Raw genomic sequence first — 17,377 nt, 5'->3', positions numbered from 1 at the left:
CCTTAAGTACCTGTGGGCGGGGGCAGAAGCAGGCTCAGGATCCACCTGGTGCAGCTGCTGGCTGGTCCTCCTTCCCCAGGCTCCTTCCCGAGCAGCCTCTGGCAGCCCCGCCTTAAGTACCTGTGGGCGGGGGCAGAAGCAGGCTCAGGCTCAGGATCCACCTGGTGCAGCTGCTGGCTGGTCCTCCTTCCCCAGACTCCTTCCCGAGCAGCCTCTGGCAGCCCCGCCTTAAGTACCTGTGGTTGTCATTTCTTATCCTCAACTTCCCTACCCCCCATTATTCTTTATCCATATTCCGTTAGCTAGTTCTTAGGTGGATCCCACTGTATACAGCAAATATGGTCCCAGGCTTGTGTATATGGGTGTTTATGTACACGCCCAAAGGTAACAGCTGTGGCAAACACAATTGCATCTGGAGCTGCTCTTGTCGTCCCCTGTCAATTGTAAGATTCCTGTGCTTGATCCCATCCAACGTCCACTTTGCTGCCAGGTTCCTTTCCTCGAGCTCCCAGGCTTCATTTCCTTTTCCACCCTGTTTCCTTCTCTATTAACCTTCCAGCTGGAAGACTTTCCTGCCACAGCTCATCCCTCTGTGAGCTCTCCAGCTGCCCATTTTAAGAACATCCAGCCATGTTGAATCAGACCAAAGGCTAATCTAGTCCAGCATTCTGTTCCCATAATGGCTGCCAGAGACACCCATGGGAAGCCCAGAAGCAGGACAAGAATACACTAGCACTCTCCTGCTTGTGTTCCTTAGCAACTGATAGTGAGAGGCTTACTGCTGCTGATACTGGAGGTAATCATGACTAGTAGGCCTTGATGGCTTGTTCCTCCATGAATTAGTCTCATTCCCTTTTAAAGGCATCCAAGTTGGTGGCCATCACTACATCTTGTCCGAGAGTCTTCCAAGGGATGGGTTCAGGAACCCATTCCACAGGAAAGGGACAGGCTGGTTATGATGTAAATCAGTACAGGAGAGAAGGGTTACATACTGTGCTGCCTGGGGCATTCTGAAAACAAGATGGGGCTGCATTGGCACCACAGGTTGCCACACAAAGAGTCATCTTGTTCCCTGGCAGTCTGTTGACGACTTAGTGGCCATTGGACCAATCTGCTCTCCTGCATAGAACAGACTCCTAAATGAATGATTGTTTCCATAACAGCAGAAGGGGCTGTGTTAAGTTCCTTGGTATTTTGGATTCTCATGGGTATTCCTTTGGCTCTCTGACACTGTCTTCCTAATTCTGCAGTGGCCGCTGGAAAGTCTTCACTGGCAATGAACTGGCAGCTTTGTTTGGGTGGTGGATGTTTACTTGTTGGAAGGAGAACTGCTCAGAAGATGCTGGTGTCAGGAATGTCTACATGTTGGCAACTACCGTCTCCTCTAAGATCCTGAAGGCCATTGCTCTCAAAGAAGGATTTCACTTCGAGGTAAGGGGCTGTAGAGCATCTTCTCTTTCTCATAATCTCTGCTGGCTTTGCACACACACAATATGGCACCACCCCTTTATGTACGCTGCACTGGTGGAATTTTCTTCCTTCTTGATTTCAGTCTAGATGCATTCTAACTTTATTTTGGCTACCTGTGGGTAAGGACTATTGCATATACTCACAGCTGGTTCAAAGGGAAGTGTAGACTTCAGAGTCTCAATTTGAGGTGGTAACTTCCATCTCTCTTTATGGGGGTGCATTCCAATGGCACATTCGTTGTGGAATATGAAATATTCTGACATTCATTATGAGGTAAGACAGAGGTAGGACTTTGAAGTTGCTCTGGGAGAGAGTTCAAGATACAGGGGGCAGCAAGCGAGAAAGGGAAAGACTGAGAGAGTTGGGCATAACTCAGAGGTTTTTTTTAAAGGGCATGTTGGAACGGCCTTCCAGATGTTTTGGACTGCAACTCTCATCATTCTCAGCCAGCGTGGCCATTGGCTCCACTAGAGGTTAAAGTTTTACCTTTGATTAACGTCTTTGACTAGGGGAATGGAATAGGGGAATGTGTAGCCAATCCAGAATGTGTGCAGATATCAAAGTTTGGGTTTGGCCCAAACAATCACGGTCTTTTTGGTCTTGCCGGCAAACTGCCTTGCTGCAGTTGTGGTTGAAGTCGTACGCACTATTTGATTTTATAGAGCGCAGTGTAGTTAAACTGCAGAGGCTGAAAGGGTAATGGCTGAGAGAATCAGCTGACTCCTGTTCATCAGTGCGGCTGCTGCTGCTCTCTAGCGGACATTCTGGAGCGCTGCTGTGGCGGTGGCCTCTTTCCGAGAGGATCCATTCCCTCCTTGCGGCGCCTCTCTGTCGGCCGTCACTTTTTGATTGGTTTATTTCCGCAGTGTGGGTTGCCCATTTTAGTACATTTCCTTTGGGGAGCAAAGGCGGTGGCATTTGTGCGGCAGCCTGAGGGACTGCTGTTTGGCTGAGGCATAGGTAGGGAACTGCTGGCCAACCCATGGAGGGGGTCCAGCCTGTGACCTCCCCATAGCCCCTCCCCACTGCAGAATTATGCCTTTGTTTTTAGAAAGCTCTCATTGGAGCCAGTGAGTCCCCCCCCCCCCAGCCTAATTGCTGTGCTAGGAGTAAGGAGAGATCTGCAGAGAGGTTGTAGCTGGGGAGGCAAGGGTTAACTCTCCCCTCTGCTCATGTTCTGATGCTGATGAAGGTCGCTGGCAGTTGAGCCTCCTGGGCTCTAAGGGGAAGCTTTTCTTCAAGCGCTGGAGGTAATCTTTGTGGGGTAGGAGGGAGGTTCCCTCAGGCGGGGTGTCACTTGAAGAAACAGCTTCTGGCTGTGCCTCAGGAGGTATGACGTCTGCATGGATCTCATTTGTACTAGAGGCCATGACAGGATTCTGTGTTCCCTCCTCTATGGAGGAGGTTTCATCTGGTCCGAGTACTGGCAGGTCCTGATGGAATGGAAATAGGAGCCCATGAGCAGTTATAGAGTGTATTTCTGTCACCTGTGAGTAACTGTAGACAAATCTGTGGTTTCTCAGATTATAGTTACTATAGAGGTAACTATATCAAGGATTTGGGGAAGGGCTTCCAGATCAGAAGTATGTGGTTCCAGACACACGCGAGTCCCAGTGTTCCTTTGCCTAAAATTAAGCACGGATTGAATAGCAACATTTGATATCAAATAAGACATGGTGACTTTTATACATTTTGTACAACTGTGCATGTTAAACTGTGGAACTCACTACCTCAGGATGTAGTGCCGGCCACCAGTTTGCATGGCTGTAAAAGGGGGCTGGACAAATTCCTGGAGGAGATGGCTATAATGGCTGCTAGTCCTGGTGGCTATGTGCTTCCTCCAGCATCAGGGGCAGTATGCCTATGTAGACCAGTTTCTGGGGAACATGGGTGGGAGGGTGCTGTTATGTGCCTGTGTCCTGCTTGTGGGCTTGCCCTGGGCAGCTGGTTGGCCACTGTGAACAGAATGCTGGACTAGCTGGGCCCATGGTCTGACCCAGCATCAGGGCTCTTATGTTCTTATGTAGATGTGTATATGAGAGAGAGACAGAGACACAGAGAGAGAGAGACTATGAGGTGGCCCAGCCTACCTTTTACGTTGCCCCCACTCACTACTGGTAGGTGACCCTGGGAAGGTTAGCCACAAGGGGATGTAGCTCCAAGGCTGAAATAGGCTCCCTACCCATCATGCACTGCACAACTGCAGTTCTAAGCCCCTTTAGGGTTGCACGCAAGGATTTTGCTATCCAAAGGCCTCCACCTTGCTGAAATTTGCTTGTAGTCAGCTTGTACCATGAAGGCGAACTGTACTAAGAGACACCTCCCTATCTTGTTTCAGGATACACTCCCTGGCTTCAAATGGATTGGGGGTAGAGTTAAAGACCTCCTGGACAATGGCAAAGAAGTCCTTTTTGCCTTTGAAGAGTCCATTGGTAAGCACAGTAAGAGTTGGACAGCAGTGCAGTCCTCATGACTTGGTGGTGCTGTAGCAGTGGAAATGCTTATTGAATTTCTCCCAGTATTCTTAGTCCCAAACTAGAACTGAATCTTTAAAAGGTAGCTGTTAATCCTGCCCTCCTACTTCACTGTGTGAAAGTATATTTCATACGATTTAATACCTGCATCCTTCCTGTTTTATTTTATTAATATATGGACCTTCAAAAAGGCTGACACTTAATGGAGGGCAAGAGCACAGCCCACTGGGAGACTCTTCCATTGAATTGAAGTGGGGGCCTTTATGAGAGCACATCTGCGTTCACCCAGCCCCCATTCCTTTCCGTGAGTCTTGCAGAGGAAGTTGGAGCAGATGGCACCTGAGCTGCTATGGGGGCCATCAGAAACAGTACTGATGCTAAATATGGGGTTTAATTTTAAGTTGAGCAACTGGCGGACCTTGAAGTGGCCTAACGAATTAAGGGGGAAAGTGAGTGATGCCTTTGGCTCACACCAGGGTGCAGCTAGATAATTTTAGACGCTAGACTTCATCTTATGGGGACTCCCTTGGACAGCCATATCTATTACTTTTGTTGCAATGCGTGCAACTAAGATTTCTCTTCTTGCCCCACTCTCCACACTATTCTACACTTACAACTACTTCTGCGTTCCTGTTGTTGTTGTTTGATAACCATGATAAAACAACAGCAAAAGAAATATTAAATCACAGCACTATCATGGCTATGGAAACCAAATGGAGTTTGCTTCTGCTGCCCTGATGCTAAACATATTTACTTGGGAATAAGCACTACTTTGTTGTAGAAAAGGATACTATATATTTAAAGTGAAAATAATAGTATGAACATCTGTAACCATGTGCATGCCCAGACCACCATTCCTAACTATAATGTTTTGAAAAATAGAAAGGATGCTGCAGTGAGCATGTCAGCCTCAACGGGGAACCAGGATGCCTATGCTGGCCCAGATGCTGACACTGGGCCCGTTTACTGCAGCTCTCATCAGTTGCCACTCTGAGTGGTCACTTGGGGTCCCTGTAGGCTCCAGGACTCTGGACTGGCCCCAAGGTCCTGCCCTTCCTGCACAACTGGCTCACACAACTGACCTTGGATGAAGGATGTTCCATTGAGGAACTCACCTTTGCTGCCACTCCCATGTATGCAGTGAAACCCTTGATAGTGCCCCATTTGTCTTTCTCCAGATTCATGAAGACCTCAGCTCAAATGGGCCTTGCCTTACCTAGGCTAGCAGCATTGCTATCACAGGGGAGCTGTAGGTGGAGAATGGATGTCTTTTAGCCACCCCCCCCCCCCAAATCACAAGGGATTGGGCTGTGTTTTTGTGGGTCAGCATGAGTAGTGATGACTGCCAAAATAATCTCTTGATGGGGAGTGGTGGGTATGTGAATGCGTTCTTCATGCTGGTCTGCAGCAGGGAACACCAGCTTCCAAGCATATTTTCCCTTTTGCTATACCAGACAGAAGGCAGGGCTACTGCCAGACCCCCGCCTGGCTCAGAAAACCTTGGTTGATGGTTTTGGAATCCAGCAGCTCCTTTCAGGCTGCTGTTTCCCATTGTTCTTTTCCATGGTTTCACTTCCTAGCTTTTGTGTTTGGCTATAATGTACAGGAGTGAGAACAAGTTGGATTTAGGGTGACATATGCATAACATGTATAAAATTACAATGCTGTTCTTAGAATGGAATGTCTTTTTGTTCCCAGGTTTCATGTGTGGCACTTCAGTGTTGGACAAAGATGGTGTAAGCGCAGCTGTGGTGATAGCTGAAATGGCTGCATACCTAGATACCAAGAGCCAAACACTGGCATACCAATTAACAGAAATATATAAAACGTAAGTTCTGTGCTTTACCTGTAGAGGCTGAATTCATGAATTGCAGACAGGGAAGAAGATACCTTTCAGGACCCCGATGACATTGTTGGAGCGGACACCTCCCTCTCCACCCTTTCGCTCCCTCTCTCTCCTCCAGTGATTTTGCAGCTGGTGGCTGCTACTGGGATTTCCCCTGGAGACAACGATGCTGTAACTATTGTGCTCTCTCTGGCTGGTCCTTCAGCAGGTCTCAGGGAGGACCCCATGGAGCAGTCTGCAACATCAGTGGCAGTTTCAAATTGGCAGTGAGGGGAACTTCAGGGCAGTGGCTGGGACACCGGAGCTGCAGGAGAGGCCCCCTGAGGGCCACGTGGGACCTGCGGGTTGTTCATACGTGATCTATGTGGAGCCTTTGGGAGAAGATATACGGGGCTTTGGTGAGGGGCCATTAGTATGTTGGCACTCAGCTCTACTTCTCCTTGTCCTCTGAGTCAGGGGTGTGTGTGAAGCTGCTGAACTGGTGTCTGGATAAGGTAATAGACTGCATGAGGGCTAATCAACTGAAGCTGAATCCTGATAAGAGATGCTGTGAATAGACACTCCTTGGCTCTGAGAAATCAGTGGTTATCCTATTTTGGGTGGCGTTGCGCTCTCCCTGGAAAAGATATGCACAGTTGGCTGTAGTCCTAGGATCCAGGTATGGCTTTGTCACTACAGGCCCAGGTGGCCTTCGTGGCACGGAGTGCCTTTAGCCACTTCTTAACAGGGATAACCTGTTCATGCTCCTGGTTGGATGACCGCCATGCGCTATGCATAGGGCTGCCCTTGAAAAGGACTTTGGAGCTTCAGCTGCTGCAGAACGCGGCCACAAGAGTGTTGACCAGCTTGGCCAGATCAGTGTATATGACACCAATTTTGAAAGGTCTCTACAGGCTGCCTGTTTGTTTCTGGGCCCTATTCAAGATGCGAATGCTTGCCCTTAAAGCTCCACATGGCTTGAGATATAAATGCCAGAAAGAGCGCCTCTTACCACATCAGCCTGCCCATTTTTTGGAACTTCTGCTGAAGACCTCCTTGAGATGCCTTCCTTATCAGCAACAAGAGAGCTTTTTCAGTGGTGGTGTCCTGGCTGCAGAGCAGCCTTCCTAGAGGAGTTTGCCTGTTGTCAACTTTCAGACAACTTACAATCTTTTCTGTGCCAGGCAAAAAAAAATCATTTACCAAGGCTTTTTTGTCTGTTGCAAAATTTTGTGTGTGGATGTTATTCATTATTTTATTATTGTATCTAATTTACTGTATACCACCCTAAAACCCAAAAAGGGTAATTCAAAAGGATGACGTACAATATAAAAATGGCGCAGAATTGGAGAAGTTCCGAGAGGCCTAATTTTACCCCTTTGGCATACAACTATGTGTAGAGGGGGAAGCACTGAGAAGGTACATAAGGACAGAGCACAGAAACATTTTGGGATATGGAGGACTGTGGTCTTTGCTTAGCTCCCCATGGTTTTTCTAGAGCCAGAATTCTGGTGTGCCAAAGTTTGAGATTTCTGCTGCTAAGTGTATCTTGTCTTTGTACAGGTATGGTTACCACATTTCAAAAACCTCCTATTTCTTGTGTTACGATCCTTCTACTATCAAAAGGATATTTGAAAGGCTCCGGAACTTTGATTTGCCTAATTCTTACCCAGCGTTTTGTGGCACTTACAGTATTTTGGATGTCCGGGATGTCACCACTGGGTATGACAGCAGCCAGCCAAATAAGAAGTCGGTGAGTTGCATGTGGCACTTGATAGGAAACTGTTGCTGATCAGTCTGATAGCTTCCATCTGAACCCTTCTGATTTGCAACCATTTGCAGAGTTTTCAGGTGATGTCATTCATTCCTCTTTAAGCTTCTCATCAGAGAAAATAAAATGGTAGTTTGTAGGCTTGGCCATTGTTGGAAAGAAAAGGTGGTTTCATTCTCCCAGGCAACCAAGAAAGGACACTCTTAGCTTAATTTGGTGATTCTAATACATTTCATCAGCTTTGCAGAGGAAAACATTGCACAGCTTTCTATGTTTCTGGCTTATGCTTGTATGCACAAGTCAGCTTTCAGCGTGCATGGCAATATTGCATATGTGTCCCACATTTTCCCAGCAAAAATCAAGTTCCTGTCCAAATTCAGCCTGTCTTAAAAGTAGCTGATACCAAACTCAAGAGTAGAATGCAGATTATTAACCAGTATTATTATTTTATAAATTATTATATTATTAATCTATAAAAATAAATATAATAAAAGTAATGTTACAACACATTAAAATAATGTACAGGAATTTAAAAGCTGCAACAATAACGTAAAGTAGTTTTTAAAAGAAAGAAATATCAGAGCAACTAAAACATGGCAAAGGATGGTTTTAAAATGCAGCATTAAACACATTAAAAACAAAAGAAGCAGCAGTTAATTTTTCTAATGGTATATAAAGCAACATTCCCCAACATGGCACCCCCCAGATGTTTTGGACTACAATGTCATCCCTGACTTGGCTTTGCTGGCTGGCGCTGATGGGAGTTGTAGTCCAAACCATCTGGAGGGCAACAGGTTGGGGAAATCTGATATAGACCATGCTAACTCAATTCAAACATCCTTTAGCAGGCTCTTTCTTGCAGAGTTCAGGAAACAACATAGCCTTATACCAAACTTTTTCACCAGAATAGGCTAAGCAGTTCTCCACTCAAAACCGAGGATCAAAGGAGCCTTTCTATGAACAAACTCCAGTTGAAAAATACTGCCGTATTTACTTTGAACAAGGCCTAACTGCATTTAGGAAGTTATGTTTTTGTATGCACAAACTGTTTCTATAACTTCATCTTACAGAACTGATATGAATATGACTTATTAATATTTATATGGCACTATCGGAGTGCACTGTGCTTTACAGAGTATATTCAGGTCCACAGCCCACAGATATCATGACCTTAATAATGTAGTTATCTTTACTGTCTGAATTGCAGCTTTTCACAGAAGTCCACAAACCACTTAAAGAGGTACACTTGATGTTTAATTCATGTCTGCAGGAACCTTTATGCCATTTCCATCTTCTTGTGGTCTGACTTCCTGTTGCATGGGGGCTTGGGCAGGTGGACTAAGGTCTCTGTATGTGTGGCTGAAGACGAGAGGTGCTCTGGTAGCACAGAGGTTGCTGACCATAAAGACAATGAATAACTTCTAAATAAGTTTCCTTGCAGGCACATACACAGAGTAAGGTGGGAGATGTAGCCTGAATACTTGGATTCAAATTCTCTTGCTCTTGTTGTTGTGGCAGGTGTTGCCCATTAGTAAAAACAGTCAGATGATCACCTTCACCTTTCAAAATGGCTGCGTTGCCACTCTTCGGACAAGTGGAACTGAACCAAAGATCAAATATTATGCAGAGATGTGTGCACTGCCGGAGCAGAGGTGGGGAGCCTTTTTTTGTGTCATCCCTTGGGTGGACCAGGTTCTATGCCTGCCTTTGGTCCAGTCAATTGTTGGTTTGAACCAGATCCCTTGGGAATGGAAGGTGTGTACTTAGCTTGATCCAGATCCAGCCTCCTTGCTGGGTGGCTTTTAGCCAAGTTGCAGGGCAGCTGGTGGTCACCCTTCCTTATTACTTTTAAATCCCACCTTTCCTCTAAGTAGCTCAGGGTAGTGTATGTGGTATCTCCTCTACCCACCCCATTATGTTCACAACAGCCCTGTGAGGTGGATTGGTTGAGGGAAAAGTGACTGGCCAGGGTCACCTAGTGAACAATGGCTGAGCAGGGATCTGAACTAGGGTCTCCCAGACCAGCACTCCTAACTGCTACCACAAATGTAACTCTTGCTTATGGCCCTCTCACATGTTGTCTTTTATGCAGGCTGTGGCTGAGTACTTCAGACCAGAACAGCCACACCAGGCCTCTTAAGGCTTGTACCTAAACAGACACTGTTTTGTTGCTGAAACTGGTGGAAATGTACAGGGCAGGGGAGCCCTTTTCCCTTTAGAAACAGGCCGAACCTTTGCTTCCTTACCTCCTCTCACTTACCTTCTGCAAAGCCCAGCAGTATGAAGTATTCACTTTAGCTTGATGGCAAAGACACTCTGGGATGAGCAACAATGCATGGGCGCTGGGTGCAACTCCAGTTTCAGAGTGAGGGTTGGCATTTTGGATCGTGTTGGGATATCGTCCTAACCTTTGCCTTCTCTGCTGTTTAGTGACACAGCCTTCCTAGAAGAGGACCTTCAGAAACTCATTGATGCCGTAGTTGAGAATTTCCTGGAGCCCAGTAGGAATGGACTAATTTGGCGCTCGGTGTAGCCCTCCTCCTGCCATTGCTGTTAGAGATGTCTCTCCATGCACTGTGTCACGTGGAACAAAGGAACCAAGACAAGAACTCACGTCTGCATTAATTTAATATATATATATATGTGTGTGTGTGTGTGTGTGTGTGTGCGTGCGCGTGTGCGTTATGTTTCCTAACCAGCGTACCTACATGGAAGCAGTATCGTTTTGTCAGCTTTCTATCCAGTGTGGTAAATGGATTATCAGACAGCTTTGGGGAGGGCTGCGGGCTCTTACAGGGGATGGATAAAACTAACATGAAGGGACCGGACAGGTTTGGAAACTTTGCCCGCAACTGATTGGTGGCACCAAGTTTTGCTACCACCACACATCTAAATAAACAGAACCAAACCCAATTATTCTGCATAGGTTGCATCTTGAATGTTGGGTATCTAAATTCTTTGATGTGCATAGGCCGTTAGCAGCTGTCTCCAAAAGTGGAAACGGATTATTGTTTTGGACCGACAAAAGGTCCTGCTTCTCTGTAGCTGTTTTGAGTGTAGGAATCTTTACTGTTGAGTCTTAATTTTTATCAGTCTGTTCAGTAGAATCCAGTATTTAGGATTCAAGTTGTTTAGTAGTCATAAAGGTTCCTGCTATTTAAATCTCCTGCTATTCTAAAAGGTGCTCTTTGTGCATTGAATTCTTATCTGTCTGTATATTTATTGAAGTTTACTCAATGGTTAAACAGTAGTGGCAAGCTATATAACTTGAGGTTTGACTTATCTCAGAGCAAAAACAGGCACAGTTGCCCACCTCATGTCTGTTTTGGCCCTGAGAGTGCTGGCCTGCTGAGCTTCTTGGCTATAAGGAAACAAGCCTGGATACAAGCTTTTTGGTTCAAGGGGATACAAACTATTTAGTATAGTTGAATGTGGCTGTGCCATTTTAGCCTTCACTCACCTCCATGAAAAGTCCCTCCAAATGCTCCAGTTTGTAGACTATAGTAACACAGTGATTTCCTTTCTTTGATTTTGGATTGTATCTTGCAGAGAGATTCCCTTCCACATCTGTTTGCAAATATTTACAACCATCTCCTTCTCCAACAGTAGTTAAAATTGTACAGTAACTAGAATAACTAGTAATGGATATTGTTAACTGATTGTTAAAATGAAGAAATTGAGCTCAAACAGTACCTCCTTTAAGGGTCTGTTCCTGCAGTGTGCTATATTAGCTTTTCCCAGCAATACATGTTAATAAGTGTGTGCTTTGTGAGGTCATAGTTTGACTCCTTTCAGGATCAATGCAGACTTTAATCAGTCTTGCTGCTCTGTAAATTAAGAGCCAAAGCTTTCCAGGAAGTGAGTGAGTTTCTTTGGAAGATCTTGGCTGGGCTAAGAGCCTCCAGAAGAGGAAAGCTGTGGATCAACATCTTAACAAACTGTGTACTAGAGACCATTTCCTCATGGTCTAGTTGGGTGTGCCACAGTTGAGGGCTTTTTTCAATCCATCCATCACAGAGGGTTGTACTCCTTGGCCGCCACTGAAAGAGGGACTGGAAATGACATGGATACAAGGAGCAGCCGGGTGCAACTGCAGAATCTTTGCAGCCTTGGAGTCCAGAAAGACCCGGTGACAGTGGAGCCCAGTTCGTAAGCTGCTTTGCGCACATGCAACTTTTGGGCCTTTTGCAGTGGCAAGGTTTCTGTGGTGGCACCAGGCTGCACCTTGGTGGCATAATGTTCAGGACATGATCTTGCCAGGTATCTGGTTATGAGGTAAAGGTGAGGGGAGACTTTGCTGCAGTTCAAGACTGGAGTCTGATGTGGTACATCCCAGACAAGATAGGTCAAGATGCAGCCTCTGAGGGTGTCCGGTAGATTGGGGGTCTGCTTGGATTTAACCTGCTTGGTTCCACTTGTCATGCTTGTTTTATATTGATCCTTGAAAAATAATACTTAGGACTGTGCCCACTTGTTACAGGTCTGGGCCACACCTGGGCTAGGGGAACTCCAGATACCTTCCTGGTCTGGCACTACAAATGTCTCCAAAGTGCGCTTTCAAATAAAGGGCCTTATTTCAGGTCAAGCCTCTTCTGAGCAGGCAGAGCGTGAAAGTGGAATTAGGCAACCCAGTTTAGCCTTGCCGCTATTGTTTGACTCCGTCCTCCTCTTCTACCTTATACCCTTTTTCAGCTGAAGGTGATAAGACGGTGTAGATCTCTACTGATGACCCAGCAAGGCCATTGGGTCAAGAAACTCAGTGGCAGCATTCACACTAAACAGTCAGTCAGAACTGCCAGCTTATCCTGGTTTCCTGCGAATGAGCAGTGTCCTGGTGTGCACAGTTCGTGTGCTTTGCTCCTCCCTTTGTACAAGCAGATAAACAAACCAGAAACTGGACGCTTTGTGTGATGCCTGAACCTGGGCTCCTGGTTTGCTCCCAAACAAGCCAGGATTTGTAAGCCAACAAACAGCCCTGGTTTATTCCTGACTTGCAAGCCTGGCTTGTTTGGGAGCAACAAACCAGGGCACCAAGTTTGGACATTGTGCAAAGCTTCCCACTTGTTTGTTTTACCTTCTTATGCAAAGGGAGGAGTGAAGCTGGAGTAAATGAGCAGCATGAATCAGCACACTGATTATTCACTGTAAACCAAGACAGCCCAGCAATTCTGGCTTATTGTTATGTGTAAATGCTGCCAGTTTCTTGTACATCTGGGTGGGGATTTGGGGGGAAGGGAGGAATTGATGCTGATTGGAGCTCTTGCTCTGTGGCATCATGAAGTACCTTAGCTGTATCTGAATGTATGTGGATAGCAGGAAATTGCTGGTATTGCACGAGACTCATGGGGCACCATTCAGCAGGAACTTCCCCTTGAAATTTCAGTGGGGCACATGCAAAGGATATTCCTGATGGATTTTGTCCTTGATTTACATGCAGTGTTTATTTATTTTGGTTTTTGTTTTTATTTAAAGCTAAATGCCTTCCAGATTGTCCATACATTTGAGCGAAATGTATTGAATGTCAAAACCTGTTTTTTACTCTTTGTTTTCTTTTTTCATTTACTGTATATTTGAAAATGCTGCAGTGTAGAGAAGAAAAGTTATGAGGAAGCCATCACATGGCGGTCTCAGTTTATGTGCTGGAAGGCATCCAAAGAAATTTGGGGTAAATCTTTGCCCTTTGGAAGTTCTGTCATCCTTTAAGGTCTGATTCCCGTCTCATTAAAACATGCCATTTAGGGATAGAGGGAGCAGAATCTGGGGCTTTAAGGCTGTTTCTGAATCTCTTCCTAATTTTGGAAAAGAACCTTCTCCAATGTAATTTGAACAAATAAATGGAATAGAAGAACTTCCTTTTTTGTTTTATTCTTGAACTCTCTCTAGAGTAGCCTTCCACAACCCGGTGCCCTCCAGATGTGTTGGACGCTAACGTCCTTTGTTCCCCAGCCACTTTGGTCATTGGCAATGCTGGGAGTTGCAGTCCAACACATCTGGAGGGCACCGGGTTGGGGAAGGCTGCTGTTGAGCCCAGGTCCTCTCAGTGCACATCACAGGGTGAGTAGATGAGGAGGTCACAAACAGCATAGCTCTTTTCTGGAACAATGGAGATCCGTCTGATTCCATTTGGGGAAGCTGTTTTCCTTCTCTTCTCCCCCTGCCCCTGACTGTGAAATACCATTGTCCTCTTACCTCACTGATGAGCAGCATGGGGCCTTTGGCCCTGTGTACCCACACGCCTTTCCACTGGGGCATCTCTTGTTTGACGGCAGGAATACGTACGATCTGGCATGAAGGACAGCGTTCTTTGAAGCCACGTCAGAAATGCATTGTGGTTTGTTTATGATGTGTCTTCTTTTCCAAGATGTTGGTGTAGAGTGATTTTACCAGTTTGATGTATAATGACAATTGATTGGTGGCTGTTTTATTTTTTAAAATCTTGCTATTATTTGCTTTAATTTTCTTTCTTCCTTTTTCTGGACTGTTAAGACAATCTCTTGTCTCATGAAATTCTGTAGCATAGTCCCTATTGATCTCCATGTGATCAGGATACAGGCTTTAAAAACACACACACACACACACACACACACGATGCTTGCAGGTTGAGAATATTTATAATACATCTTGGCTATTTGCTTTCCTTCAGCATAATTTGAGTGAATGTCCACTTTCCCATTCAATAAGAAAATGTCTTCATGGGCCTCCTTGTCTTTTCTCTGCTGTGACAATAAATGGTAACAACTGTCTTTGGGGGTGGTGAGAAGCCTCCTCTTTCTCTCTCTCTCTCTCTCTCTCTCTCACACACACACACACACACACACACACACACACATGACAAATTGCAGAAAAGCTAAAATCTGGTTTCTTTGTTATGCAGTAGACGGTTTCTTAGTGAACACTTGCAGTTGGTAGATAATGTACAGTAGTGGAGCTACCCATGTGCAAGAAAGTGGTGGCAGGAGAAAATACCTTCTGCTATATGAGTCCCATATATACTTGGGGCTCTGAGTCACGCAAAGGTTTCCATAAGCGTGTATTGAAATAACCATCTGGAACTGGCAGGCCATATCTGGCCCTCTGCTCCAATTCCTTCTAGCTCCTGCTACCATCTGTGCCCGGCTTGGGAGCGGCATGCAGGAGTCTCCTGTGTGCCTCTGGGCCTTGGCTGCCCTTCTACCCAACCAACTTTGTGCTGAAAGGACACCTGCTGCTCCTTCAGCCTGGGGAGCTGAATCCTTTTTGGCCAAATGGTTTGTGGGGGTGGGAACCGGGGTTCACAATGGTATTTTGGCTGGGTCGTCAAGCACCTTGCCCAGGAAGGGTTCAGTTATGCAGGCTGAAGGAGTGGGCCGTTGCTGCTTCAAAAAGGTCACTTGGTCCCTCTGCCAAATGGAGAAGCTCTTCATCTTGTTACAAGTTGTTCCTTGTGATGGGTGTAGCTTTGCTTAATGGGTTTTCTGTTAAAGACACTCTTGGCTAAGTTTACACACATGCACCCTTCACATGTGACGGGGTGTAGTGCATGTACCCAACTACAAAATGCAGTATACAAAAAACAAAAGTGAGACTTCCCTTATTATGTTAATAACACCATCACTATCCTCATTGAGTTTGTAACCCACTTTGCTTGAAAAGCGGGGGTGCATTTAATACCTGCATCATCCAATCTACAACATGCTTTTTAGTGTATTCTTGGATTTTTTTGCCAAGATAAGCGAATTACCACAATCTTGGGCTACTCTTCAACTAAATATTAAGAGTTTGTACCAGAGAAACTGTTATCCTTCTGTACTTTCAAATGTGCTTTTCTGCCTCAGAGACAATGGGTATATAGTCAGAGACTATAAGTGTGGACTGAAATTGCACTTTTATTCTGTTGGAAGTATTTTGTGTCTGGATTATGATATGGATTTAGTTGAATGAAGTGTTAAGTTAATAAAACATTCTCCTCATAGATGTGTACTTCCGGGTCTTGTTTGTTCACCTTCCTGTAAGACCATTCTAATGGCTACCATCCTCGAGGAAAGCAAAAAATCTTCATGGCTCTACCGTTTAATTGGGGAAGGGGAATAGGGGAAGCATTTCTTCCTGATTCTAAGTTGAGCCTTCTAAAAAGAAATTGGGGAGTGTTGGGGACGTCAATTCTGGCAGTAACATCCATCCCTGCCTTCAGGATTGTGTGTTTTGTACTAAATATATACATTCCAAATCCAGCTATGCAGTGCTTACAAAAATTATGCAAATAGGGTAGATTTTCATGTCTCTTTTTGTGCATACTTATGCTGCAGGTTTTGCTATTTTGCAGCATTTATTCTGGATTTGCTACTCATGTAGAAGATTGATGTCCCAACTGTTGGAAATCTGTCTGGTTTCTTTGATTTTTAAAAATTGTTGCCTCCTGTGTTGCTCTTGATGGCTACGACTCATGATGCCTACATATTGATCCTCCAGCATGCCTCTGAATACCAGTGCTTGGGTTCCAACAGCAGGAGAGAGGGCTCTGCCCTTCTGGCCTGCTTTTGGGCTTCCCAGAGGCGTCTAATTGGCCACTGTGAGAAAGAGGATGCTGGACTAGATAGGCTGTTTGATTTGGTCCAGTAGGACCTTCCTTATGTTCTAAAGAAGGTGCCTTAGACTGAGACACCATTGGCCCACTAGGCTCAGTTTTGTCTGTACTGAGTGGCAGCAGCTCTGCAGGGTTTTGGGCAGGGATCCTTCCCAGGGCTTCCTGGAGATTGCAGGGACTGGACCTGAGGCCTTCTGCATTTGGAGCATGTGCTCTACCACTGGGAACCAGAGGCCTTCGCAGCCATAAGGCCCCCAAACATTTCTGTATTCAAATGAAAGCTTGGATTCTCTGGTAGTTTAATCTTGCACCCAGCGCCACCTTCTGCGCTCTTTTGGCAGGACTGCAGCATTTATGCAGCCTTGCCTCCTGATGAGGGACAGTCCTTGTTGACTGGGAGAAGGGATTGGGCAGTCAAGATTTATATGAGAAGAAACTCTTTGCTGACTCCATTCAGCTACAGGTGAGGGGAAGGAGCTGCCCTGTGGTATTTTAGCTCACTTGAACACTCAGCCCCACACAAGCAGGTAGATGACAAGCTCACCCTATCCTTGGCTCATTCAGTGTCTTGGCGGTATTCTTGACTGGATAAGCTTGGCGCTTCCCTGATGTATCAGCCCCATCATGAGCTGTCACCATCTTCCCCTCCTCCCAAATGCTAACCCTACTCTGGCTTGTTAAAATTTACTTGGAGGCACTGGATGTCCATTCCGATGGGAAAACTGCGGCACAGTTTCAGGCACACAGGAAGCTGTTCAGTCCCAGGGCATGGTATGAAGGTGAGCAGATCTGGGTCTAATCACTGCTTGAACACTACACCCCCAGAACCCCCATGTAGGTCATTTTGAATTTAATGCTGGAAGAAAACGGAATACAACTAGGAGCCAATGCTAAATTCAACTATGCAAGTAATTCCCCGACGGGCATCATTAGGAAACTTCCCATTTTCCTCGACTCTGTGAGGCGGGGGTCGGAGGGGGGAAGAGGGACAAGGCTGCTGTTAAAACCGCATGAACTGTAGTCTTGAATAAAACCTCTCCGGCATCAGGACAGTGAAGATGGGCTTTTGCTGGGCCTCCAAAGTGGCAAAGCTCCCCATCCCAATAGAGCTGCCAATTTCACTGCTCAGAGCACCTCAGAAGGCCAGAGGCAGCCAACGGGGCTCCATGCAAAATAGCCCTTCTGTTGAAGCCAGAGCAGAATAGCTGCCATGTGAGGCAATCGATGTAGGCCTCTGCTTCTAGTTCGGCAGAGGCTGGTGGCTTCGATGTCAG

General features: G+C 45.9%; 1 protein-coding gene across 2 annotated transcripts in view; it reads left to right on the top strand.

Moving 5' to 3' along the window:
* Positions 1-15,491, top strand: part of PGM2L1 (phosphoglucomutase 2 like 1) — a 59,160-nt gene extending 43,669 nt beyond the window's left edge. For both annotated transcript variants that reach the window (XM_084842377.1, XM_084842378.1), the window contains exons 9-14: positions 1,251-1,431; positions 3,809-3,902; positions 5,643-5,772; positions 7,333-7,522; positions 9,059-9,192; positions 9,971-15,491. In XM_084842377.1, coding sequence (XP_084698503.1) covers positions 1,251-1,431; positions 3,809-3,902; positions 5,643-5,772; positions 7,333-7,522; positions 9,059-9,192; positions 9,971-10,073 — 832 coding nt within the window. In that variant the 3' untranslated portion in view covers positions 10,074-15,491. The remainder of the gene's footprint in view (positions 1-1,250; positions 1,432-3,808; positions 3,903-5,642; positions 5,773-7,332; positions 7,523-9,058; positions 9,193-9,970) is intronic.
* Positions 15,492-17,377: the final 1,886 nt, after the last annotated feature.

This window comes from Heloderma suspectum, chromosome 3 (genome assembly GCF_057233095.1).
Source record: "Heloderma suspectum isolate Gila_16-S chromosome 3, 16-S_ref, whole genome shotgun sequence".
In the NCBI taxonomy this organism is placed as follows: Eukaryota; Metazoa; Chordata; class Lepidosauria; order Squamata; family Helodermatidae; genus Heloderma; species Heloderma suspectum.
The sequence above is the reverse complement of the archived record's forward strand: the minus strand, read 5'-3'. Positions and strand labels throughout refer to the sequence as shown.